Genomic DNA, 27,947 nt, shown 5'->3' on the forward strand with positions numbered 1-27,947 from the left:
GATGCTATTATTTTAATTCACTGTTCTAATTTTAAAGTTATTATTTGAACTCCCATATCAAGGCGCTGTAAACAATTAATTTGGAAACTTGCCTTTCAACTACAATGGTACCTTGGTTTATGAACTTAATCCATCCTGGAAGTCCGTTCTTAAAGCACAGCATTCTTAAACCAAGGCGTACTTTCCCATAGCAGCGGGGCACTCAATTTACAAATGGAAAACACTCAACATGTTCTGCTTCCAAGGCAAAGTTCACAAATCAAAACATCTACTTTTGGGTTTGCAGCATTCTTAATCCAAGTTGTTCATAAACTAAGCTGTTCTTAAACCAAGGTACCACTGTACTTGACTGGTGCTCATGTGCAGACTGGATTTGGCTGATAGGCAGGAAGCTCTGCTGTCTCCTTCCTTGTGGTCTTTACATTAGATTTCACAGAATCATAGAATTGTAGAGATGGAAGGCATGTGTGGGTCATCTAGTCCACCCCCTGCAATGCAGGAATCCTGGCCATAGTTGTCCCTGGCTGGGCTCGAACCACCAACCTCCTGGTTAACAGCCAGAAACACTACCAGCCCTATCTGGTATGAGCTGGCCTTCTTCAGGCAGAAATTTCTGGGCATCATTAAAGTGCAATAAATTGTCAATTGCTGTCAATGATTGAGTAAGTTATTATACAGTATCTTAACCCACCATGGAGGTGAAATTTGATTCCCCCCCAGGCCCCCAAATATCTTGGGCTGTCATACTAAAAGTATTTAATTTCACAAAATGTAATTACGTAACAGTCTGCTAAAAGTTTATTACAGCAGGCAACACCCCCAGGACGTCTACGTGCTTGTGGGATGGAGAGATGTTTGCACTGTGGGGTATCTGTTTTTTCTTCTCCTCTCTAGGCTCATGCAGACCCCCAAAATCTGCTCCACAGGGTCTTCTCCCAACACTCAGGTTTTAGGTTTAAGTTGCACACTTGCACTACGTTGGACGTCTCAAGGAGAGTGTAAGAAACTTCCAGGAAAGATATTTGAAAATAACGCCAGTAAATATTGAACTACAAGAGAGAATATATTTCAGGTAAAAGGCAATGTCATAAACTTTGGCAGGTAAACTGTAAGAGCAAACAGTGGCTGGATGCTCAGAGATGACAAAGAAAACAGTAAAAGCACTTCCAAAAATGATGGGGAAATAAGATAAATTTAACCTATGTCAAGAGAACCAGCCATCATGGGGGAAAGAATAGAGTTGTAAATGTGCTGCATGAATGTTGAGGAACACATGAGTATAATGTTGTTCTAATCCTATGGTTCTGCTAATCCGGCAGGTGCTACATCAGAGTTTTGTAGTCACACATACCCAGCAGCAAAGTTTTTTTTAAAAAAAAAACGGGATAGGAATATAGTAGTTGATACAAGAGCTAATGTAACAGCATCATGCTAACTCTGCCACCGTCTGCCAATTACATAATTGTGCATAATAATTAATTAATTAATTAATTAATTAAATTTGTATACCACCCTTCATCCAAAGATCCTAGGGCAGTTCACAACAGAAAAATACAACAGGAGAATACAAAACACATAATAAAACGAAAAATGAAAACAAACCAATAAGCCCCCTCCCACAAGCACATTTTAAAAGCCATAGAGTGTTAATCAGACAAACGCCTGGTTGAAGAGAAAAGTTTTTACCTGGTGCCTAAAGATATGTAACAGAAGCACCAGGCAAGCCTCTGCCACCACAGAAAAGGCCCATTCTTGTATTGTTCCTCCAGGCCTCTTGTGGAGGAAGCACATGAAGAAGGGCCTCAGTTGATGAGTGCGGGGTCTGGGTCGGTTCATATGGGGAGTGGTGGTCCTTGAGGTATTGCAGTCCTGAAATCAAAACCAGCAATTTGAATTGGGCCTGGAAACTACCCACCCCTCAGACAGCCGCTCCAGATGGATAATGGTGGATGGTATTGAAAGCCACTGAGAGGTCAAGGAGAATTAGCAGTGAAATCTCCTGGGTGCTGCCCATTTGACCTCCTAGGCAACTGACTAGGTCTAGGTTCAATCAGCTTCCACTCATAATAGGTTAAGGTAGGATGTGTCATTCAGGAATGCCTGAAATGGCATTGCCACCACATTTCAAGGAAAGGAAGAATATAGGTCTAAAGTTGTCATCTTTACCATGATCTGAAGTTGCAAACAAGGCTTTTTCCATATTCTCTTTGGGCTCATCCAGGCTTGCCCTTCTCTTACTGCTTTCCCCCTTAAAACCCACTCTTTACTGCTGAATCAGTGCAAATGTCAATTGGATTTTCTCTAGATTGACATTTGCTCAGATTTATCACTAAAGAGTGGGTTTTGAGAGACAAGGGCAAAACTGCTTGGACCCCATGTCTAGAAAGTGTGGGACAACTGCCTGGACCCCTGCTTTCTAGCCACTGGATGAGCACAAATCTGGATGAGCTTGTCCATGCAGAAGAACGATTGGCACAAATAATGGGAAAATACCCAGCGCAGCTTTTCTAGAAAAAGAGGTGCTGGAACTCACCATGAGCATGTCCCTCGTTCTTTTATAATGGCAATGGCCATCCCCGAGAAGTGCTGGGTTCCTGTGAGTTCCACCTGAAAAAAAGCCCAGGAAATATCAATTCACAAAGCCGTCTCTAATTTGCAGAGGATAGTATGGGCTTCATTTGTGTAGAGCTCTAAATTGATAGTACAGCCCCCGTATCCAGCGCCTGACTCACAGTAACTGTCTTGACCAAGCAAAAAGAACCTAGTTAACTACATTTTTAAAGAAAAATATTCTTTCAGATATTGTAAGCTGGAAAAAATGCCTTGTTACCATCTAGAGCCAGGTGGATTAAGTGGTCTGAAAAACAATCCATCATCTTTTGCCATGAGCTTATTGTTATACTATCTCATTACCTGCCATCCTGATACTGAAACAGTGGAATAATACAGAGATGGTTTTGCTGCTTAGTTGCTTATGAAACCTCAAAGGTGAAACCTGATCTAAAAATACTTCTCTCCCTGTAAACACACATTAAAATGTCGAAGGCCTTCCAGTATAATCTGCCATTTTATAGCAGTTTTTAAGTGCGGGAAACGATGCTCGGCTAGTTTTGGCAGACATTTGCATTAAGTTCATGGGACCTAAATAAGCTTAGTGCTGTAATATTTGGCCGCCAAAAGCAATGCCAAGCAGATTTTTTTTTTATTCCAACTTAATTCCCAAGCTCTCATTCCTGCCAGGAAGTGTTAACTATAGAAACTAGGAGTGAAATAATGGCACTGTAAAATATACCATATGTGCAGACACTAAGCTCTACTGTTTGAATTATGAAAATATTTCTTTGCTGACAAGTATGGAAGGCACAAAATGAGTAGTAGTAAAATCCCATAAATAAATAAAACCAATCAAATCCTTATTTTGCAATGGCTCACCTCTCCAAAAGGGTATGGGAGAATGTGACGTTAATGACCGATACCAAGGTAAAGGTTTGAAAGGCTTGCGTGTTGAGCACTCTGCTTTATGGAAGTGAATCATGAGCAACTTATACCTGCCAGGAGTGACACATCCATGTCTTCCACATGCACAGCATCAGGAAGATTTGAGGACAGAGTCTCAAACAAAGATGTGCTCTCCCAAGCCTACATCCCCAGCATGTTCACAATCCTGTCTCAGCGATGTTTACACTGGCTTGGTCATGTTCACAGAATGGAAGATGGCAGAATCCCCAAGGATGCTCTGTACATGGAGCTGGCTTCAAGCACCAAGCGCTTTGGCCACTTTTTATTTTAAAGTTGCTGAACTAGTAATGGGAGAAATTATTTCATTTCAGAACATAGGCTGGAGGCCACACGTAGAAAGCGTGAAGAATCATAGCAGCAGATTCAGAGGAATCCTGAAATTCAGACCCAACTACCTTCCAACCTTCCCTGTCACAAAGCAGATTAAAACATTGGTTTTGCATTTCAGAGACCAAGAAGGCAGCGTATTGCCAAGTGGGAACTGTGCTTTGCCAGATCTACCGTGTGCTAGATCAATGTGATGGTGATGATGATTTAAATTCAGTTACTTGGCCCAGATCATTAGATTTGTTAGAATTGTTCAAAGGTGCCCAGTGGTTTAGCTAAATAAGTAGTAAATTATGATGCCTTAAATCTCGAGACTGTTGGCTCCATTTTGGACCTTGTTAGCGATGCCTTAAGAACAAATTGTGACTGACACTAATAGGCACTTGCTGTGTACAAGACCAAGGCATATTGGCACTAGATCTCTATTTTTCTATATTTCTTGTCAGTCAAATACAGAAAACAATAAGGAGCAGGACCCTCAAACTTCCACCTTTCCTACACATAACACAGTAGTAAATCCCACTTCCCACAGTTTTGATAGTATTGCCACATCTTTTAGGACTGCCTTCAAAAGATGTTTGGCAGACAGAAATCTTATATATGATGAGTCCCCTATATTGTGTTTCCCCGAGGAAGTTCCCATGTTGAATGGAGCCCGGTTTTTTTTGAGGGTGGGGAGAGAGGCAAGGCAAGGTTAAGAAAAAATAGTGTAATATTCTCTTTAGCATCTGTGCAGTATATTTAAAATGGCAAAATACGCATTCCCAACTATATTGTTTATGCTGCTCACGGGAATAGTTTAGTTTTGCTTTTGTAGTTTATGATTTTTAAAGTGGTACATTCTGCTCCTGAGCAATTACCTGGAAGTAAACACCATTGTGGGTAATAGCTTTCAGAGTAAAGTGTTAGGGCCTCTGAGGTGTATGCAGTCCTTTACACACTTACCTAGCAGGAAGTCCCACTGAACTCCAGAGCACTTCTGAGTAGACCTGTCTAGATTGTACTGCATGTGGCTCATAATATCTGTGGCTGCTCAGGTGTAAAGCTGTCTAAGTGGACCTTTTTTTCTTTTCTTTCAGAGGAAGCTATCCAAGAATAAATTGAGATGTATTTTAACTTTGGTCATCTCCAAGGAAAGTTGGGATACAAATGTGATAATTCCCACTCACCTCCTCCCAATGGGTGGGTGGAGTTTGCAACACCGTGTGGGGCTTGCCTGGCTGGGTGCCACCCACCTGGTAACAGGGTGTAATTGGCCCACCCCTGCCAGGCAGGCCAATGGGCTGCAGGCAGGGGTGTGGCCTGGGACAGGTACTGGGGCCGATCCTTCGACCAATGATCATTCTTCTTCCTTCTTTTTCAGGATCACCCACCCAACCCTCCCTAAATAATAAATTTGGCTTTGTTGTCACCTTTTTATTCTTTTGCATCTTAACCTTTTGAGTTCCAGGTCAGCGGGCACTGCTATGGTTATAAGATGGTTGCTGTATTCAGAAGTGGGAATGAATTTTCCCTGCATTGGCAGGTTTTGCCTTCCCCGTAGCAATTCGTCACAACTTTGGTGGTTTTGGGGGCCTTGTTAGGTATCCTTTAGTCTATCTTTGAGTTTGGGGGGAGAGCATCTCATGCAACCCCATGCGGCGGCGTCTGCAGGGCCCGTTAAAGGGTGATTGCGGGAGTCACTGGCCCTAGAGCGGTGGCAAGTAGGTCAAACTCCCAACTTAGGTGCAGTGCATGGGCATGCTATGTAAGTTCACACTTTGCAGTTCCCTCACACGGCACCTGTTTGACCCTGTACATCCTCAGCCCCGGTGGGCTGAGATGGATACCTTCCAAGGCCAAGACCAAGGCTAAGGCCAAGTTTCCTACATCTGAAGTTCAATAAAGTTGTGGCCTAATGTGAACCCATACCTTGGTGTCTAGTCTCTTTCTTTGGGGGGCGGAGAGGCTCCAAGGACAAGGTTTAGCGCGTGGGCTCGCAAATAAAATGTATAGCTATAGCAGATGAGGCAAGTGGATGCAGAAAGATGCTGAAACACATTCCAATAAAATCCCACAAAAGTGTCTGTTAATAAACATATAATTATTGCCATCTATCAGGATTCTAAATCATTAAAATCAGCTACCTTTAATCAATGACATGTACTTGCAAATTAATGCCAGCATATCTGCGTGCATACATACCTGTCTGCATGATACTAGTATATGGATTACAATAGACTGTGTTCACCTAAATAAAATCACATAGTGTTGGGTATTTCTTATAAGAATTCTTTGTTTATGCGCAGAAAAATATTCTATTCTTATTCCGTATGATATGATAACATTTAGGGCCATTGCAGGTGTGTATGCAACACACTGTAAAAATACTAGATGGTAAAAGTTCTGTGGCAAAACATTGTACAATAGCCCAACACAGAATACAGGCTGCAGTTTCGGGGGTAAAGAAAGCCTGTTTGCTAGGAAGCAAATTTAGCAATTTGTTGCAGCTTCAAGATTGTTGATTTTAAAAAACAAAACCCAAAACAGTTGCCTGATTGCTTTGCTATTTTTTTATTTGGTGTTCTAGGGTATTCATTACCTCTCTTGCTGCATGAATAGGTCTCACACGTTCAGAATGTATGGTTGATAATGGATTTGGCGATAGGTGTCTAGGCAAGGCAATGCAATCAATAACAAAACACCCAAGGGACCATGTGATGGAAGATGAGATGGAAGGTATTCAGTGAACACTGATAAAAAAGTGTGCCACTTAAAAAACAAAACTGGGATGCCCAACTTTTTAAGGACCATGGATTTTTGAGTAAGTTCCATGGTTGCCACCTCCTCTGCTCAGTTCCGTCTCCCTTGTTCTGAATCAGCACTCCTTCCCATCCATGTGACCATGAAAACTTTGAGCTGGGTAAAAGTCATCTCTAGTAGAGTTAATATGCGCCATGAAAAGTGCATAGAGTTGAAAGTGGGAAGGACTGTCAGTCTTTCAACTTCTTCCTTAGTCTCTGTGTACTTTTCAAGGCAGAAAGAGAACCACATCATGATCAGCAAAAGGGTGGGGTCACAAGTTTTGTGGGCGCCAGGGAAATAGTTGGCAGCCCCACAGAGGGAGAGTTAAACAAAACAAGTGCCTCAGAATTCTGCTCCCCTGCCCCCGCAAAAAGACCTTTATTTGAAATATTGGTCCAGCCTTATCAGGCATATTTGCAGCATTTTGTGTTTTAATGGCTCTACCACGCACAACCCTACTTGGAAGTCAGTCCCAATCAGTTCAGTTAGATTTCCAGCACAATCCTATGCGTGTCTACTCAGAAGAGAGTCTCCTTGATTCACTCCAGTTATTTTTGAGTGGGATGGGATTCTGCATAGATTGGACTGTCGGGCTTTGATCCTATACAAACTTATCTTGCAGTAAATCTAACTGAATTCTATAAACCTTACTTCTGAAGGGCTTTAATTTCCTTTCGTATCTGCAAATTCTTTGGGTTTCCTCTAAGCTTCTTTTCTTTGTCTTTTAGTTGTTCCAAAATTTTATCTTTTTTCTCATTCTGTGTCTTTTTCCTAATTGAATTTTGTTGAATAAGGAATCCTCTCATTACTGCTTTGCTGGCATCCCCAATAACCCTAGTTTCCATTCCCTGGTTGACATTAAGTTCAAAATAATCCTTCAGGGCTTTTTGGGCTTTATTTACAATTGGAGTACTCCTCAACAAATCATCATTCATTCTCCATCTGAAGGAACGTTGTAAGAACATTTTCAGTTCCATAAAAACTGCATTATGGTCAGAGCAAGTTTTAGGGCAAATTTCAGTTTTTAGCATTTTAGGAAACAAGTCTCTGGATATCCATAGGTGGTCGATTCTCAAAAATGATTGGTTTGCTTCTGAGAAAAAGTAAAGTCTTTTTCAGTTGGATTTCTAACTCTCCATATGTCTGACAAATCGAATTTGTCAGTTATATATTAAAAAAAAACCTTAGGTAATATAAACCTTACTTCTGAATAGATATGTATAGGATTCCAGCCTATTTCCCCACCACCATTTGCAACTTGATTTCCACCCCCAGCCACATTTCATATTTTATTCAATTACCCTAGCCTAGCCGTTAATTGACTCTTTCATGTAAATTCTATGGAAGAAAAGAAAAAAAGCTGGCTCAGTATGCTGGATGGGTGTATTGAGTAACCTGTATGGATCATGCTTAGTTTTATACATTAATGCAATTGTCTTGTATTTTTAGAACTTCTTCAGAGTATGCTGAAGGCAAGAAAATTAGTCTCAATAGGTTTATTAGAAGAGCTTATGTTTTAATGCATCAACGGAGTGGAAATTCAGGGCTTTGAAGGAAAGCTGTTGGCAGCCTCTTATCAATGCTTGCCAACTTTTTTCTTTTTGCTGTTTCCTAGATGTTCCTTGAAATTGATCACTATTTAGAAATCCTGGAATGTTGTCCAGATGCTGTTTACTGAACATTTTTCTTATCAATAGACAATAGCTAGCTTTTTGTGTGTGCTCAAGGTGTTTCAAATACATAATCATCTTGTAATCATAGACTCATAGAATTGTGGAATTGGAAGGTACCCCAAGGGTTATCTAATTCAGCTCACTGCAAGGCAGGAATCTTAACTAAAGCATCCAGGACAGATGACCAGTCAACCTCTACTTAAAAACCTCCAAGGACAGAGAGTCCACAACCTCCTGAGGGAGACTTTTCCACTGTCGAACAACTCTGTCAGAAAGTTCTTCCTAATGTTTAGTCCAAATCTCCTGACTAAACATCAGAACAATCCTAAGTAAAGAACAAACTGCCACTTCCAAAACCTTCCTAGTATGGGAGGCCAGGTTCCTCCACCCACACCGCTTACCTTTTAAAGAAAGGTTACATTGGCTTCAGGCTGGCACACTCAAAGAGCCCAGTACAGTTGAGGAGCAAAGGTTTGGTGGATCCAGAAAACTCTAGAATGTTCCAGATTTGGCTGTGCCATGGAAGCACTGGTGGAACTATATTTTTGCCCACAGAGTTTTCATGAGAGTATTTGGAGCCTTCAAAATGACTGCTCCCTACTGGTGGAGATGTCCCTTTGCTTCTTCATAGCTCCCCTCAGCCGACATTTGGCATGGATAGGATTGCTCTGAAAGAAAATTGTCTTGTTTAGAAATGGTGTTTTGCCAGGCAATATTGTGCTTTTGGCTGCCCTGAGTCACAGTTCAAGAGAAGTCTGCCGTTGTGGTCAAGTGATCTTTGACCTTTCTTACTCAAAAATATTTTGTTTGACTAACTGCTCTGACTGAATACATTGGCAGAAGCTGCACTCTAGACAAGTAAATAAATATCTTTTTGAAGATGGGAATTCTCTCTTTGATGGGTATTGCAAGGAAACAAAATTAGTCCTGATCTTTGTGGTTCTGTTTTTTGTTTCATTTCGTTTATCACCTTTCATTTTGCCATGATTTACTAAGTAAATGTTGCAGTAAATCCATCCTCGTGCATTCTAAGGACAGATGGTGGACATAGTTTCTGGATTTATGATGATTTGTGTGATCAAAGTATTTAGCTTCCATTTTCTAAACAAGAGCTTGAGATGCTTACTAGGAAGCAAAGGGTATTCAAATGCTGGACTTGCTGGATTAGATGAAAAACCTTCAGATTCAAATGTTTCAGTTTCTCTTTCAAGTCCAATGTTCCATTTTATGTTGAAGCTGTTCTTTAATTTTATTTAATTTTATTCAATAAATGTGAGCGTACTGCAGTACCGCAGAGTTGTTGTCAGATGTCTACATTAGTTTTCAGTTTTCCTTATTAAAATATTCTGACAGTTTGAATTCCGCCCCCACTACACCCCCTGTATCAATGAGCTTAAAATTTATATTTCGGTACCTTGTCAAAATATTGAAGATATCAGCCAGGGTACTTCTGGTGTGAATACAGACTGACAGAATGAAATTTTTTTCTTGATTAATCTTTTTTAAAAATTGTTTTTTGCTACATTTTTGCAACAAACTGTGGCCTAGTTCACACATCACACTAAACTGTGATTTAACATTATGAGGACAAGATGTGGTTAGCACCCCCGCCCCCCAATATGAGCACAAAGAGGCACTTGGAAACTTTCACTTCCAATTTAGACTAATAGAGGCTTATTATAACATCTCAAGTGGGGGTTTATATTAGCAAGGGCTGGTGAAAACTAGTCAGCTTCATAAACTATGGTTTGATGCTGGGTTGCTTCCACCAGCAGTAGTTAAGACTAACTGCAGTTTTTCTGGATCTAGATATCACAACAAGCTGCAGTTAGTCTAAAATGTAAACAAAAGCTTCCAAGCTCTGCTAGAGTAGAAGACAGTATGGCTGCCTTTGGTTTGCTGTGGCTTGGTCCTGTAATGCTAAACCATGGAATGAATAAGCACACATGTATTGTATTTTGTATACTGTAAATTTGCTGTTACAGTGGTACCTCGGCCTAAGAGCTTAATTCGTTCTGGAGGTCCGTTCTTAACCTGAAACTGTTCTTAACCTGAGGTACCACTTTAGCTAATGGGGCCTCCCGCTGCAGCAGCACCGCCGCCAGAGCACAATTTCTGTTCTCATCCTGAAGCAAAGTTCTTAACCCGAGGTCCTATTTCTGGGTTAGCGGAGTCTGTAACCTGAAGTGTCTGTAACCCGAGGTACCACTGTATTTTTATTGATTATAATTTAGTAATGATTTATTGTAATGCTTGAGAGTGAATTTCTGTTAAATTATTATTTGCTGTTATTTTGGGAGTTAATTTAATTGTGTACTATTATATTCTAATGGACTATTGAATATTATTTTATTTGATATAAGTAGTTTATTTAAGTTTATTATTATTAAATTTATTATTAAGTTATTATTATCACTTATCTGTACTGGATTGGATTGTTATAAGATGATTTACCTTTCTTGTGTATTCTGTTGCTTCTTCACCTATACACAAATTGTCTTCTGTATAGCATTTTCAATTCTACAGTTCTACGATTCTTTTATTATAGAAAGGTGGTATACAAATTAAAAGTGAAATGAAAATGAAATGAAACTCTGAAACCACTACAATCCTGATTAAGGTTGCTGCTATTGGTTCCTCTTTTCCAGGACACCACAAAGTATTCTCAATATTTCACTTTGCAGCGGAGAGAAAGACTATTGCAGGGACACGCTTGTATCCAGCAAAGCTACCTTGTTGTTATAGGGACTTTTGCCTGCAGAACTGGGCTTCCTCTCTTTGCATGTCCTTCCCCAATCTCCCCCTGAATTGCTCCAGAGGGTTGAGGGAACCCCAGAGCAGATTCTTTTGAGGGGAACAGGGAGGTGCATGAGGAGAGGGAGAGGAGAGGTCAAGGGAGCCTCCTACAGGCAAAAATTATTACGCTAACGGGATGACTCTGTTGGACACAGCTCTATGTCCCTACCATGGTATTTCCCTCAGCTGTAACGTGAGAGAGCCAGAATAGGTTTGTGTTGTCCTGTAAAGCAGGCAGAAGAATCTGCACTCTCAGCAGTGGCTTCAGATGTGTGTTTATCCACCCTGAGGCAGGACTGTACAGCTAAAAATATAATGTACAAACTGAACCTTATTGACAGGTTAGCCTTTGGATATTTTTCTTGGTCTTTTTCTAACTATGGTCCGATTTACTCAGTTTGTCTGTTGACAATTCCTTTTATCTTCATAGCTTAATAGGCTGCAGTTTGCATGCAGAGCACATGAAGTTTTAATTTGTTCCCTGTGATATTTCTGCAGTCTTTGTTTTTTTGTTTTAAAATAGGCATTTCCAATTCCTTTTTTGGGTCTTCTTTCGTTCCCCCCTTCTGTCCACATAAAATATTCATATTATTCCATTACCTCTCTCTTACATATTGCTTTACTTGCTTGTTACATGGTTAATTTAGTCTGCAGTCTGTCTCAAGAATCATGCCTATTAACTTATAAATTATAATTTCATAAGTGTTGCTTTTCGCCCTGACTGAATATACTGCTGTTAAACGTGAAGGGGGGTGGGCAGGAGGTGATGGACTCTATCATTTCAAACTGCAGGTGGAGGAAATGAATGTTTGCATCTTCCAATTCACCACATTTTCTAAAGAAGTGGTACAGCCCAGGAACAGACACTTTTTTGCATGGGGACTGACTACTTGGCTGGGTTTAATTCTAGATTTCCATAGTGCATTATTGTACAACTCTGTTTAGAAAAGAGCATGCTTCCAAGTAATTGTAACTAATTAATGTCACATAAATATTTCATCTTAATTAAGCTAGGAAAATGGTGGAAACAAGCAGTGGTATTTTCTGCTCCCTGATCTCAACTGTGTTTACATGGAAGCGAGTAATGGTTCGTTTCCTTTTGGAAGCTGATCTTTCTGGGGTTCTTTTACAAAAATGATAAGCGATATCAGCATTCCTTTTTTTTTTTAAAAAAAAATCAACATCTGTGCTTATTTACAATGTTGCAAAATTTTTGGAAGGGTATGCTTGCTCATTACTTTAAGATGAAGTGCTTCCTGTGAATTTGGGGCACATTTTATTTTTTGATTGCTTGATTAACATTTATACGCTGCCTTCTTTCTGTAATGGAACCCAAGGCAGAGTACCTGAAGGTGCTTTCGATGGTTCTCAGCCATGCAGACAATGATCAGACCCAGACCCTTAACTTCAGCTAGGTGTTAGCTTTGTTAGTTTCTGTTTGCCACTGAGCAGCTGCTTAGAGTCACAGGACTCTGTTTACATTCCAGAGGCAGTCCAGGCTGTTGGAAGTCTCATGGGAGAAGGGAGACGGATGTGACGTTAGTGGGTTTCCTGTTCCTTTGTTCCTTTGTTGCTCAGTTGCTCTCTGCTTTCATAGAGAGAGGATGTATATTTCTTTGCTGTCTGCGTAGTAAGAAATAAAGCATAGCAATGTAGCCATAAATCTCATCACTTCTGCTGCTTTGAAACTCTGCTGAATGGGGGAACATGCCTGAGGCTCAGGTCGCTAATTATTCATTGGAGGGTGATTCTGAAGGACTCGGCGGGAAGATGAGCTTTATCAGCTTGGCCGAGTGGAGATTTCAACAACCTTCACATACCCTCAGATCCCGATATCATATAGAATGTAATGGATCATGTCAGGATAAAGTCTGTAGGTTGGGACTCTTTGGGCTCCCCCCCCCCTTTAAATGCCTTAGCCCCATCTGTACCCTTTTAACAGAGATGCTGGTAAAGCTTGCCTCTCTTGGGCCTGGACGTCAGCTTTGGGGTCTTAGGCCCAAGCATTGCTGAAGTTAAACAGGTCTAGTCTGGTCAATGCCTGGATGAAAGACTGCCTGGGAACCACATAGGCAACACCCACAGGATTCCAAGTTGGAAGAAAGGTAGGCTACAAGATGTACTAAATAAATACATAAATGTACATGCAGAATGGTGTTGAGATTCCCCAACCTGGCGTACTGTGTCTAGTTCTGCACATCACAGCTTAAGAAGGATGTTGACAAGCTGGAACGTATGCCAAGGATGGCGACCAAGATGATAAACAGTCTGGAAACCAAGCCTTATGGGGAATGGCTGAGGGAGTTAGGGATGTTTATCCTGGAGAAGACAAGACTGAAAGCCATCTTCAAATATCTGAAGGGCGGCCACACGGAAGAGAGAGCAAGCTTGTTTTCTGCTGCTCCAGAGGGTAGGACCCGAACCAATGGATTCAAATTACAAGAAAGGACATTCCAAATAAACATCAGGATGGTAAGATGGTAAGAGCTGGACTACCTCGGAAGGTGTGGAGTCTCCCTCATTGGAGGCTTTTAAACAGAAGTTGGATGGCCATTTGCCAGGGATTCCTACATTCCTCACCATTGCCTTTGACTTTATTTATGCTGGTGAGACTTGGAGAGTCATGATGTGGTTGAGCACCCATGCTTGCCTAATGTTGTTAGTGTAATTCCAGACAATTAATCTTGAAAACACAATGCAGCCCAAAATGATTAATTTCTGCATTTGTTTTATATTACTTTTGGATTGAAAAAAAATGTGCAGAAGACAGAGCGGTAAGTGGATTACATTGGGAAAATTATATATTTTTTAAAGCTTATTATTCTAGTGGATTTTGGTAATACAAGCAGCAGCTTTCGCTACAGGAAATATAAAGATATACTTAATTAGATTTACATATCTTTTGTAGACTGCTACATTCTCTGAGCTAATGGTATCTGGAGACTTAGAGAGAAGCATAAACCAAAAGCTGCCTCCCTCTCCCCCTTCCTCCCCTCTCCCATCACAGTTTATTTTTTTTGCCTTAATCCAAGTTTCTTTGCTGGTAATTTGAACTCACATGAATTAGAATAGGGAATGCCAACCTTTTCATCCATCTTTTTAATCTAATGAAAAAGTACACCTGGAATACCCAGCTCCTGGCAGCCATCGATGAGATCGCACCTAAGCGCCCTCTGCGACCCCGCAGAAACCGGGCTTCCTGGTTTATCGAGGAGCTCCGGAAAATGAAGCGGGACCTCAGACGGCTAGAGCGAGTATGGCGGGGTGCCCGTGATGGAGCCTCAAGAACATCTTATAGGGCTTTTATGAAAACCTATGAGATGGCGGTGAAGGCTGCTAAGAAGTCATACTTCTCGGCCTCCATTGCATTCGCTAGCTCTCGCCCAGCGCAATTATTTAGTATAATCAGGTCTTTAACGTCCCTTGAGGGACAGCCAAATTTAAATAACAATTTGACACACGGCTGTGAGGCATTTGTAAGCTTTTTTGCGGAGAAGGTCCTGTTGCTCCGCCATGACCTCCCTGCCAATTTGGATACAATAAAGGAACTGGAGGCCCCTCGACTGTCCTCGGGTCCAGTATTGGACCACTTTGACTGGATATCCCCAGCCGATGTGGACAGACTCCTCCGAGCTGGAAAGCCCACCACCTGTCCTCTTGACCCGTGCCCGTCTTGGCTGATTAGAGCGTGTCCAGACGAGGTGCGGGCCCCCCTGGGTGATATCATCAATTTGTCCCTTGGCACCGGGATATTCCCAGGGGAACTGAAGGAGGCAGTGGTGCGTCCGCTCTTAAAAAAAACATCATTAGATCCCTTAGATCTATCCAATTACTGCCCGGTTTCGAATCTTCCATTCCTGGGTAAGGTGATTGAGAGAGTGGTTGCTGAACAGCTTGGTAGGTTTCTGGATGAAACATAGGCTCTCAATCCATTCCAGTCTGGCTTCCGCGCTGGTCATGGGACCGAGACGGCTCTGGTCGCCCTAACAGATGATCTCCGCAGGCAGCTGGATCGAGGCGGGTCGGGGCTGCTGATTCTTCTAGACCTGTCAGCAGCCTTCGACATGGTCGATCACGAACTTCTAGACCACCGCCTTGCCGACGTGGGGATCCAGGGCACAGTCCTCCAATGGCTGCGCTCGTTTCTCTCTGGTCGGGGACAGAGGGTGGCGCTTGGGGGGGAATTGTCATTGCGCCACTCCTTGGTGTATGGAGTGCCTCAGGGTGTGACTCTCTCCCCGATGCTTTTTAACATCTTTATGCGCCCCCTCGCCCAGCTTGTCTGGAGTTTTGGGCTGGGTTGCCATCAGTATGCCAAAGACACCCAACTCTATCTGTTGATGGATGGCCATCCTGACTCGGCCCCAGACACACTGACCAGATGTCTGGAAGCTGTGGCTGGATGGTTACGTGGGAGCCGGTTGAAGTTAAATCCTTCAAAGACAGAGGTCCTCTGGCTGGGACGGAGCGATATGGGATTGAGGGGGCAACTCCCATCTCTTGCGGGGGTGCAATTAGTGCCAGCATTGTCCGTTAAGAGTTTGGGTGTAATCTTCGATACCTCCCTCTCTATGGAGGCGCAGATTACAGCTATAACAAAGGCGGCATTTTTTCATCTCCGCCAAGCTAAGCAGTTGGCTCCTTATCTCTCTCGCCCTGACCTAGCCACTGTGATCCACGCGACGGTCACCTCCAGACTGGATTATTGTAACTCGCTCTACGTGGGGCTGCCCTTGAGACTGACCCAGAAACTCCAGCGGGTGCAGAATGCCGTGGCGAGACTCCTTATGGGGTCTTCACTGCAAGATCATATTCATCCGGTACTATACCAGCTGCACTGGCTCCTGGTGGAGTACAGGATCAGGTTTAAGGTGCTGGTTTTAACCTTTAAAGCCCTATACGGCCTAGGACCCTCGTACCTACGGGACTGCCTCTCCTGGTATGTCCCACAGAGAAATTTACGGTCTGCAAATAAAAACATCCTGAAGATCCCAGGCCACAGAGAGGTTAGGCTGGCCTCAACTAGAGCCAGGGCTTTCTTGGCCGCGGCTCCAATCTGGTGGAACGCTCTGTCACAAGAGACTAGGGCCCTGCAGGACCTGACATCTTTCCGCAGGGCCTGCAAGACAGAGCTGTTCCACCAGGCCTTTGGTCAGGGCGCAGCCTGACCCCCTCCTCTGGCAATCTGCACAGAATTTTGCTTAATGGTTGCCATCAATTTGATTTTAATTTGATTTTAATTAATTTTATAATGAATGTTTTTAGAATGTTGGATTATTTTGATTGTTGTTAGCCGCCCTGAGCCCAGCTTCGGCTGGGGAGGGCGGGATATAAATAAAATTTATTATTATTATTATTATTCTGCTATTTTGAGTTTATCTGACCCTGCCCCCACAAAATACGCCATTTCTAGCTCTTTCTGGCCAGCCATTCAATTTTTGTTCTAAGCTAAAGTAGCGGATCTTGTGCCTTAATGAAGGCCATTCTGTGACTCCTCCTCTTATCCTAATATTTTCTGATGTGAAATGCATGATGCTTTGTCATCGCACAAATGAGTTTCCCCACTGCCACTCCACACAATTTGCTTTCCCATCTTGCTGGGTGGGAATTGAAATATGACAGCGTAACATCATGCGGTTTGTATTGGTAATCACTATCAGTAGGAAGAGAGAGGTACTTCTGGTGGCTGCCCAAAGTCTACTTCCAGCCTGTGACTTCATTTTATTTGCTGTGATCCAACTAATGTTGACTATATGTTGGCTGCTTTTCATTCTTATGAATGGACAGCCAGTACCCGCACACAAGGACATTTCACTATTGACACAGCTGAAAAGGTTAGATGTTCCATGCTGCAATGAAAATGTGAATCAAGCCTTAAATCTAGATCTGCCTTCTCAATCTGGAACCATAAAGATAAAATTCTCATCAACCCCAGAGTAAATGGCCACTGCCATTTCTAAATTGCAGAAACCCTAAGCTGCCTTGCAGAGATCAATACATAAAGATAGAAGTGAACCTCATTGTCTTCAGATAAGTCTCATTAAGCTCACTAGGACTTGCTTCGGAGTAAACATGCTTAGTGTCTCACTGCACTGCCAGTTATGCAATATTTAGTAGCAAGTGGGATCAGTTTTAATTGATTCTTCCAACCAACTCAGCATGTTTAATTTCTTTATTAGATGAAGGTTCCTATTTTTCTAGATGGAAGTTGTTAGAAACCCTTATGTTACCATATTATCATTTTGTTGTCATACTGACAGAGACAATAACTTTTGTGTCTTCCAGTTAATCTAAATAAGAAAACGTTCATTATAATTTTGTACAAGATGCTGATTGTAGCATTTTTTAATTCAAAGAAACATCATGAAAATAGGGCCATGGGTGAGAAGCTACATCTCTCTATAGATGTGACATTCAGCACCCTAATATGTATCTTTACTTGGAAGTAAGTCCCATTGCATTCAGTGGGGCTTACTCCCAGGAAATTTTATATGTGATTGCAGCTTTAGTTGTTCAATATAAATGCTTAAAAGGAATTGAATGACCAGCTGAATTACTGGAGTAGCTAGGGATTGTAAGCATTTTAGCCAGCACCAATCGTTCTGAAATATTTTGGGTAATGACTGCAAGTATTTACATATTTTTTTGGTTTAAGACACCTGCTTCAATAAGCAGCTAAGTGTTTGGAGGTATGAGTAAGACCTGGTTTAGTCTTACAGTAGAATATGAAAGTAAATTGTCAGAGTGAATTTTAAAGATAGAAAATAAAGTTACAGTTAGAGAAGTAGAAAAAAGTAACACTTTGTTAAATTGTATTTCAAAGCACCTCTGACAAGAGCCTCAAAGGTATTAATGCAAGTTTCCAATTATTTCTGGAAGCTGAACTTAATTGTATCTTTTAAAGATGAAAAATGTCCTGATGATTCTAAACCTTATGTCACACATCGGAGTGGAAAATTCTTTTTTTTTGGGGGGGGGGGTTTGAAAAATCTTTCACAATCCTTTCTAAACTTTCTTTCCAGAGCAAAAACGAATCACCTCAGCTTCTTCTTTGCAGCTTGTGGGTTTCTAGAGGTATACCACTTGGGGGCAGCATATGCTCTTTCCAAACATGGCAAGAAATTACTGGAGGTTGTGACGGCCTTTGCAGGAGCTTCTTCAGGATCTGTGACTGCTACTGTTCTTTTAACAGTGCCCGAAAATATAGAGGTAATTGGAAAAGAACCTGCAAATCTTTAAAAGATAGCTTAAATCTACTCATTTGGGATGCTATCAACTGAAATCATAATAATATGACCAGTATCTTGCACACCTACAGCGCAGCTGCATGCTTTTGCTAACATATTCCAAATTAAACATTTTGGAGCAGTGATAGATTTATGAAACATACTCTTATATTTTACTGTCACCCTTTTGCCTTTATTGTGTGTTGCAAGATTATCTGTAGGGAAATGGGCAGTGACGGTGAATAATTTTTTTTGACCTATACAATTACTTTTCTAATTCTTACTTGGTTACTTTGTAGTATGTATTCAGAATTAAGTATTTGTGACGATCGGTCATGTAGTTACAAACGACAGTCTCTCTCTCCCCCCCGCCTTTTTAAAAATTACTATAGTCTGTTAAATTCTATGTCAAAGGCAAAATAGGCTGACATAGCTAGTGGAATTGGCAATGGCCAATGTAGGCGCAATCTGTTTGTAAAAATAATGAAAACATTATTGGTAATTAGTAATTGTAATTGCTTATTCCTGGTAATTAATGATTTGTCGTTTTCAGTTTCCCTAATTGGTAGCTAGAGATAACTAAGAAATCAAAGCTATCTATGACACATATCTTTTGATGATGATTTTTTATATATATATATATATATATATATATATATATATATATATATAATCAAAATCATCAAAAGATATCAGGGTGGATCACAGATCTTCACAGTGGTGTGAAGGTACTCATAGAATCTCACTTTGTTTCTGCAGATTCTTCTCATTTTCTGCCACACAACCTTGCATATACAGTTGTACCTCGGGTTAAGAACTTAATTCGTTCTGGAGGTCTGTTCTTAACCTGAAACTCTTCTAAACCTGAGGTACCACTTTAGCTAATGGGGCCTCCTGCTGCAGCAGCGCCGCCGCCACACAATTTCTGTTCTCATCCTGAAGCAAAGTTCTTAACCCGAGGTACTATTTCTGGATTAGCGGAGTCTGTTATCTGAAGCATATGTAACCTGAAGCGTCTGTAACCCGAGGTACCACTGTACTTGGAAGCCAGCAGGGATGGAGAGCCTGTGGCCCATCCAATATTGTTGGATTGTGGCTCCTCTTGGATCTGATGGGAGATGTAGTCCAACCACATCTTTAGAACCTAAGCTGCCCCACTCCTGCTCTAGTGTGAGCCACCAGCTGGTCCTGCAAACTGATGGAAATGATGGAGAGCAATCCACCTGCTACTGTATGGATGACGCCAGTGATCGTAGCTAGCCAGTCATCCAACTGCTCGCTTGCACACTGTGGTGTTCCATTGACCACCACACAATGCTTGTAGTAAGGGCAGACATTGTCCTCCTCCCTCAAATGCTCAGTAGCAAAGCTGCTTAACAAGCTGTCCCTTGTGTATATCTTTCCCTTAAAGAACTGCAGGAAATTGTGTTTAGGCATGCCAACATGGACTCTGCCTGATAAGCTCAATGGGACACACATCTAAAGGAACATTTTGATTCACATCCTAATAATGCGACTTCTCAGTGTAAATCTACCCTAACAATCCACCAACCCCTGGAATAGAATATAAATCTGAATGAATCTGACACGAAGTGGGTTCATGATAATTATCTGCACTAGTGGAACTTCAGTATCTGCTTCAGAAATCAGAACTGCTAAATACAGCATCTATAATTAGAAGTGTATTTTTTAACAACACAGCAATTCAGTGACTCTGTGGAACGTGCTGCTTGTAGTACGTGCTAACAATGTTTGTGACTCTGCAGTTCAAGGCAAATGCCATTTTCTTTAAATTGCAGTACAACGAAGTTTCTGTTCTTCCCCTTTCAGTTATCTCAATGCTACTGCTGCTGGTTCTCGCTGAAGCCCAACAGCAGTTTATATCTGATCAGTAGTCATCTGTTGAACCTGCCATTTGATCTAAAAAACACACTACCACCCTTGGTTCTCTGTATCATATTTTCCCCAGGCCATTGCCACTACCCTTGGTCACACCCTTTCAAAGGCTTTTGCAAGTGGTGGGAAATCACTGCTGTTTAACTAATTTTCTCTTAAATTTCCACTGCCGTGGGTATTGCCCATATGCTACCTGCAGCTGTTTCAGCTGTTTTTGCATTTTAATGAGCATTCATCTTAGTAAATTACAACTCCTAGTCTGTGGCATTAAAAATAACTGAAAATTGTCACCCACAGCTTTCTGTGCTTTAAATCTGCATGATTCTTTCAGTCTATTCAACGATGTTCTTTGCTTGTGAAGGATCCGATAAGAGTTTCTCATTCAGTACATGGTCTTTTGGCTGACTAGAATTTCAGGTGTCACTAAACATTTTATTAAAACAAAGGTAGTGATTTGTAGGTAAGCAGAAATGAAATTGTGTGTGTTTTCAGATTAATTTGATCATGATAGTCCTAAGAAATGTGGATTAAATAGTAATAAAAACAAATACAAAAACTGCCTAATCTTTCCCACTCAACTAGCTTATTATGCTTATTATGGCACAAATGTTTTTATTTCAGAAATATGTTTTGTAGGGTTTGTAAGAAATGAATAGAAAAATAGCATCGTACATAACTATATTTTTATGGGGGGGGCACTTTTTCAGGAGTGTACCAAAAATACCTATGAATTTGCAGAAGATCCTAGAAAACTACACTTTGGACCACTAACACCAAGCTATGACAAAACTTAGGTGGGCATTTCTTTTTACAAATATCCTCTTAAATTTGGTTTCATGTAAAGCCCCAGAGAAATGCTACTGAGAGGATTCTGTGTGGATGGCGTCTTGTAATAACTGTGGAGAAACAGCGCTTTCCATCCTTCCTAAATTATTTAGATGGTGTTTAATTATTAAGGCTGACTAATGTTTATCATTCTATTTTTCTGTAGGGGCTGCATTGATTCAATTCTTCCTCCTAATGCTCATGAGATAGCAGAAAATCGGCTCTTTGTATCAGTCACTAGTGCTAAAAATGGGAAAAAAATCATTTGCTTTCAAATTCTGCCTCCAGGGAGGATCTTGTTAAGGTAGGAAAGCTGCAGATCATGTCTATAAATGGAAATGAACGACTGTCTCCAGGGTCTATGTGTTGGGTTTTTTATTAACTGTGTCCTGAGAACTCGTCATTCACTTCAGTTGAGTAACTATGTTGCTTCAAGAAGGACTGCTGACCTGTTTAAAGTAAGAACTGCATGATCTAATGCTTCTGCAATGCCCACAATTGGCCCTATTTTATTTCTTTAAAAATAATGATTCCCCCTGTGATTTTGTAAGTGCGTAAAAGAACTGGTTCTTATGTCAGAACGAAATGCTAACAAAAGGCCAAGACAGGGCTTGGTAATCATTCCAAGAAAGCAAGAGACATCTACCGTATTTTTTGCTCTATATGACGCACCAGACCATAAGACGCACCTAGTTTTTGGAGGAGGAAAACAAGAAAAAAAATATTCTGAATCTCAGAAGCCAGAACAACAAGAGGGATTGCTGCGCAGCGAAAGCAGCGATCCCTCTTGCTGTTCTGGCTTCTGGGATAGCTGCGCAGCCTGCATTCGCTCAATTAGACGCTCACATATTTCCCCTTACTTTTTAGGAGGGAAAAGTGAGTCTTATAGAACAAAAAATATGGTATATGTATCACAATGCTCATCCAGCTTGTAGGACGTCCCTATTTTCATCAAAGAAATCTTGGAGGGCATGGAACAGGATTTCCTCACTGCTATTTTTCTAGAAAAAAGAGATGTCACGAACTCACCATGAATGCCTCCCTCTTTCTCTTAGAATGGCAATGGCACCTACCTGAGAGGTGCCGGAACTGAGTTCTGGTGATTTCCCACTGAAAAAAAAGCCCTGGATGTCCCTATTTTTGCAGGAGAAATGCTGAAGGGAATGGAATAGGATGTTCCTATTTTCATTTGACAAATGTTGGAGGGTATTAAAAAAATTGTCCAGTAGCACCTTAGAGACCAACTAAGTTTGTTCTGGGTATAAGCTTTCGTGTGCATGCACACTTCTTCAGATACATTGAAACAGAAGTCACCAGACCCTTATATGCATCAGACCAACATAGCTACCTACCTGAATCTAGAATCGTTGGAGGGTATGTTCTTCTTCCTGATTTAGTTAGGAAAAATATATAGACTACTTAATCAGAAGAGATGCCCCTTTAGCCACAGCATAACTCTTGACACCCCTGTAGCTAACCTGGCCTGCTAATCTTCAGATACCAATGGTATTTTTAAAGTGGGATTTTGTCGCAATGGTCCTCTGCAAGGCTGGAGTGCTCTGCTGAATGATGGTTTAGAGGATGAGAAAGACAGACCTTTATTCATTTACCCATCCGCTTATACTTTGTGTGGTTGATGAAGCAACACCGGGCCCTCTAAAATGAATGAGCGCAGCATAGTTACATAGATTTAGATACCTGAATTTACTTGCAGGTGTATATTCCATTAAGCTTAGTCTTCATGCTTCATGTGCCTCTTTTAAGTGGATTTTAACTACACCCTATTTCACAATATCGCTCCTGCTTGTAATATATGTGTGTGGATTACGAGAAATAATGTCTCAAAATCCAATAGCCTATGAATTATTAAGGAGTGCGTTTGAGGGTCTGGTGCAGCAAGAGAAAGCAGAGTAAATGTTATTTCTGGGGGGATGAGAGAGCATCTTAAATGGAAGCTATCCCTGCTACTGTTGCAGCCACAGATAGAGAGTTTTGAAACACCCAAGGCTGCTTTTCCCTTCTTGGGGGGTCACCCTGTCTAGCTTCAGCTGGATCCCTGCTGGCCCATTAATGCTCACCATCCCTTCCTGAAGACTTCTCCTCCTGCAGCTTTGGATCTTTAAACCTGCAGGAGGACTCCTTTCTCATTCCGCTCTGGAAGTTTTGTCCTTGATCACATGGATGTCAAGAAGCCACAGATTGTAAACAAAGAGAAGAGGCATTGGGGAGTTGGTAAGCACTCCTGATGTAGGAGATTCTGCCATTCAGCTTAGCTTACTGTGATGTGTGTGGGATAGACTGTTGCCTGTCTTGCTTATATACTGCTCCACTTAAGGCTATCTATTGAACTTTAAAGTCAAAATAACAATAAAATAAATATAAATACGACCACCATCTCTGGGCTCCGACCTCTGATTTGGACCTGTCTGTCAGTTCTAATTTTTGGCCGCCTAGGAAGTCAGTTATCTTGCTAAACTCATTATGCTTTATTGGCACTGTTGGCAACCAAATCATAAAAGCTCTTGTTACGCTCTGATGGCTTCCAGTGAATCATTCACACAGCTTGCAGCACTCAATAGGTAATAAACACTTTCAGGGGCACCTTAAGAATGGCTTTGAGAGGATGGAGAAGGGAAAGTGGGGTAAAGAAGCAAGGTGTTCTTCACACAAAAAAAGGTTCATTTGGAAGTGCAGCAAAATCTTGTATCTGATTAGCATCTCCAAAGGGAAATTTTGAAGTTTAGTAACAGCAGATCCTAGATTCATGTAATTTCAAATAGACAGTTGACTCCATGGCATGCACTTGGTTGATAGAGCAACAGAAGACAAGCACAAGTAGAATAATGAGACAGAGGTTGATGGAATGTATCTGGATGGTTTTTGTTTCCCACTTCAATCAATCTGGCCCTGCCCCTCTGCTTTTTTGTTTTGTTCTTCTCATGTGTGCAAGTGTTCCTCTGCCTGGAGATGCACATTTCTTTAGAAGATCCTGGAAGTGTGCAATAATGAATGTTATCATTCTCAGTTATCATGCCATGCTTCTTCAGGTGGGGGAGATGGGCAGCATGGAATATCCATTTCAATTATTCCCATTTTTCTTTCTTTCATGTTTTCTTTAAACACTGAGATATTGTGCAAGAGTGACATATATCTATCTGATTAAGGCTGGCACAAGAGGGATGGAGAGGTCTTCACAAGACCTCTGTATCAAAATACTTTTTGAGCCCCATGCATGTATTTTGATTGGTTTCTTAGGTAATCCCTCACTTTTACTATGTGAAGCTCTTAACTGGATTGCTGAAATTAGAATGTGCCTTAGCAAGTTGCCATTGGCGGAAATAGACATTTGTATTGTTTGGGCTGCAAGAAACAAAATGGCTGCAGGGAGTTTGGGTGGAAGTAGGAGTGCAGTATGAAACACCACCCACTGGAAATATCATTATACAAAGACAATGTGCTAATGAGCTTCCACCCCAACACTGACCTCAGATTTTATAACAGGTTATTTTTACTTACTGAATTTTCTGCAATAAGGGAAATCTGGATTTTTTAAATGTTTATGCTGGCATTTTGATGTTGTGGTGGTGTTGTCACCGCAAAAAACAAGAGGCAGTACCAGTTCTACCTTATTATTATTGTTTTATTTATTAGATTTGTATACAAAAAAACTTGCATATGTGAGGCAGTACTGATTCTACCATGAACTTCCATCTGGAAGCCCCTTCAGTCACTCAAATGCTGGCACAAGGAAGATGCAAGGCTTTAGCAAATTGGAGGAAACGTGGTCATGACATGGTGTGTGGTGTTCTGAACTGTCTATATAGACAGAACTGAAGTGAAATGAATCCAAAGGGTACCTAAAGCCATGAGCTGGATCCAAAAAGATCAAGAGTTTGGGCAGAAAACAATGTCTTCATCTTTGAAATATTGTTGCTATATTTGCACTCTGTATGTTCATGGCATTACAAATTTGATGTTAATTTGAAGCCAAGACGTTGCACTCACTCAAAACAACACCAGTGATTAAGGGCTGACTTTGTCTTATTAGGAACAGACTGTTCTGATTAGAAATAACAGCGACAATTAAAAAACCTAAGAGTCTAGTTATATTATAATGAAGGTTTGCCAGTATGGTACCTATGATGCTGCTAATCTTCTGAGTCCCTGCCCACCTCACTGCTCCTTTTGTTATTAGGTGGCAAGGATGGTTAGGATATTTTTATCTCCCATTTGAAAAGTACATAGAGCTGAAAGAGACACTCAGAAGACTGGTTACATTTCCTACTTCTTCTTTCAACTCAGTGTGCTTTTCAAGGCTCAGACTGGGACCTGAGCTGCCAAATTGACAGCAGAGAGGGGGGGGCACAATCTGAGATGCTGTAGGAAGGGAAATGGTGTGACTGTGGGGAGGAACAAAGAGGAAAGAATGACCCCACCAGTCAGGAGAAAGAATGGAATACCAGATAGAAAGATAGATAGATAGATAGATAGATAGATAGATAGATAGATAGATGATAGATAGATAGATAGCTATAGATAGATGATAGATGATAGATGATGATAGATAGATAGATGATGGATACATAGATAGATAGACAGATGAGAGATGAGAGATGATAGATAGATAGATGATGATAGATAGATAGATGATAGATAGATAGATAGATAGATGATAGATAGATGATAGATAGATAGATAGATGATAGATAGATAGATAGATAGATAGATAGATAGATAGATAGATAGATGATAGATAGAGGATAGATAGATGATAGATGATGGATGATAGATAGTTAGATGAGAGAGAGAGATTAAATTCATTAAAATGTGTGGGTTGGTTTTTTATTTTTTATTTTTGAAATTGCCTCTTTTTGCACAGATTTCACCTGCTCATCCATCATCAAATCACAGATCGCAAGTGCGCCCATTGACATTACTCTAAAAAGTGTAGAACTGGTGCTTTCTACCAGTGCCATAGTGTAAAATCATGAATGTGAGACATGGACCTTTGTAAATCAGAATTTTTACGTAGGACGTCCTGAAATCAGTCATCAGATTATAGTTCACCTCTGTGTCCACATTTGTATTCTTGGTGGTTTTGTTGTCCTCCTATGTAAAAATCATGATATATGAAGATCAGTGTTTGGGGTTTTTTTGGTGCTGACAAGAAGCACACCTGTGACATTTTCTTGTACTGTGTACCAGTGTAAGCTTTGATTTGATGGTGGGGAACACTTTCTAAAATCATGCAAATTTAAGAGGATCCATTTTAATCCACCAGACCCAGCTGTTACCAAGATTCCATGGTCAAGCAAATTGTGTGTTGCAAGGTGGGGGGTGGGACTGAAGGGGAAGAAGTGGCCAGGGAGAGGGGCGTAATAACCAACCAGAGGGGGTGGTTCTCATGGCATTCTCTTAAACATTACAAATCTTCCCATGGGCCCCCAAAGGTTAGAATTCCAGATCCAGATTCGTTTACAGGCATGACATTGGGGGATACTGATCAATTCATTCATGAGCAGGCAAATGAGACTGTTCTGCTCTGGGGATCACTCATTGTCAGGGATCAGGCTGGAGGTACTACTCTGATGAGGAATGATGGGAACCCTTCTCTCTCCCTGCTCAGAACCAGGATCCTGGGGCTCCACTTGAGCAGGAGAGTAGTACTGACCTGGTCACAGTTCGGAAGACGGGAGTTGGACAGACTCGGGAGGCGAACAACAAAAAGAGACAGAACAGGAGGAGAGAGCTAAATCTCCCTCACTGGAACGTATACAGCCTCTTAGTCCCAGGGCTAGAAGATTGGATAAGGTAACTTCTCAGAAGGCTAATTGTTTGAGAGATTGGGTAAATAGGAGACGGGAAGATGGAAGTGACTAGAGGGAAGTGGGAGGCAACGGTGGACCATATGCCCTTCCATGAACATGGTCATAATGGTGTGTCCATAAGTGCTTCCAAGCATCTATGGATGAGGGCAGTTGTAAATTCACAGCCCTTGGTCTTCTAATTTTAGGGTTGCTGGATTATTTTTTTTTTAATGATAACCAACATCCGTAGTATACAATCCTTAAAGTTGAAACCACCCCGATCTTTCTGGATGGCCTGATTTTACTGTCATGCTGTATGGTCACCCACTTTACTTTTAGAGGGAAATATGTGATAAAGCCCATTTGCCATGACTTGAACTACTTGGAAGAAGGACCAGATAAATGATAATAAAACAGTAAGTGTTGGATATGGCCCTTCAAGAAAACTTACTATAGTTAAGGATATGTTACCTCAAAGGAAACCAGCCCAGACAAAAGAAATGGTCATGATCCTTCATTTGTCTTTTTCCTTAGAGAACTTCGCAAGACTCCACCAGGCTCTTTTCCCACCAAGCCTGGAGAAGATGGTATCGCTAACCAGGAAGGATATGATGATGCCATACATTTTTCTACTAAAGGAAAATTGGTTTGAATAGATTATGTGTGTCGGAAATTAACAAAGTCTGATGGCTGTCAGAGCAAAGCTACAAACACTCCAACAGAGCCCAAGGGATTGCTGTCACAATTTCTGTTTATCTAAAATGAATGCCATAGGAATTGCATCTGTCGCTGTCAAACAAGTGTTTATATATAGGTGTATTGGATGGAATTTGTAAACAGGTTTGGATGCAATGGAATTGTGCTTGCATAGTAAGAGAATCTGTTTAATAGGGCAGTAAGAAAGAAAGAAAATCAAAGGGTTTTTATCTTTCTTTCCATGGAAATGCTCAAAAATGATTTGCTGGCATTAATTAGATGTTCAGTTTGTGGCTGGAAAATACCGGTATACACTTTCTACACAGAGTTGCAAACTCACGTTCTTTGCAAGTAATCCTGTTTGTGTGCCCATTAATTGACTTAATCATTTTCGTTTT

The 27,947-nt window shown here is 41.1% G+C and overlaps 1 protein-coding gene across 1 annotated transcript; it reads left to right on the forward strand.

Annotated features, from left to right (window-relative positions):
• The first annotated feature begins 17,476 nt into the window (after window positions 1-17,476).
• PNPLA4 (patatin like phospholipase domain containing 4) lies at window positions 17,477-27,505 on the forward strand. Its single transcript, XM_053385275.1, is given in 7 exon segments — window positions 17,477-17,544; window positions 18,122-18,308; window positions 20,929-21,005; window positions 21,195-21,297; window positions 21,300-21,350; window positions 26,673-26,857; window positions 27,388-27,505. Coding segments are annotated over 7 exon segments (789 nt in total).
• Window positions 27,506-27,947: the final 442 nt, after the last annotated feature.

The sequence above is a fragment of the Podarcis raffonei genome, chromosome 4 (assembly GCF_027172205.1).
Source record: "Podarcis raffonei isolate rPodRaf1 chromosome 4, rPodRaf1.pri, whole genome shotgun sequence".
NCBI lineage: Eukaryota > Metazoa > Chordata > Lepidosauria > Squamata > Lacertidae > Podarcis > Podarcis raffonei.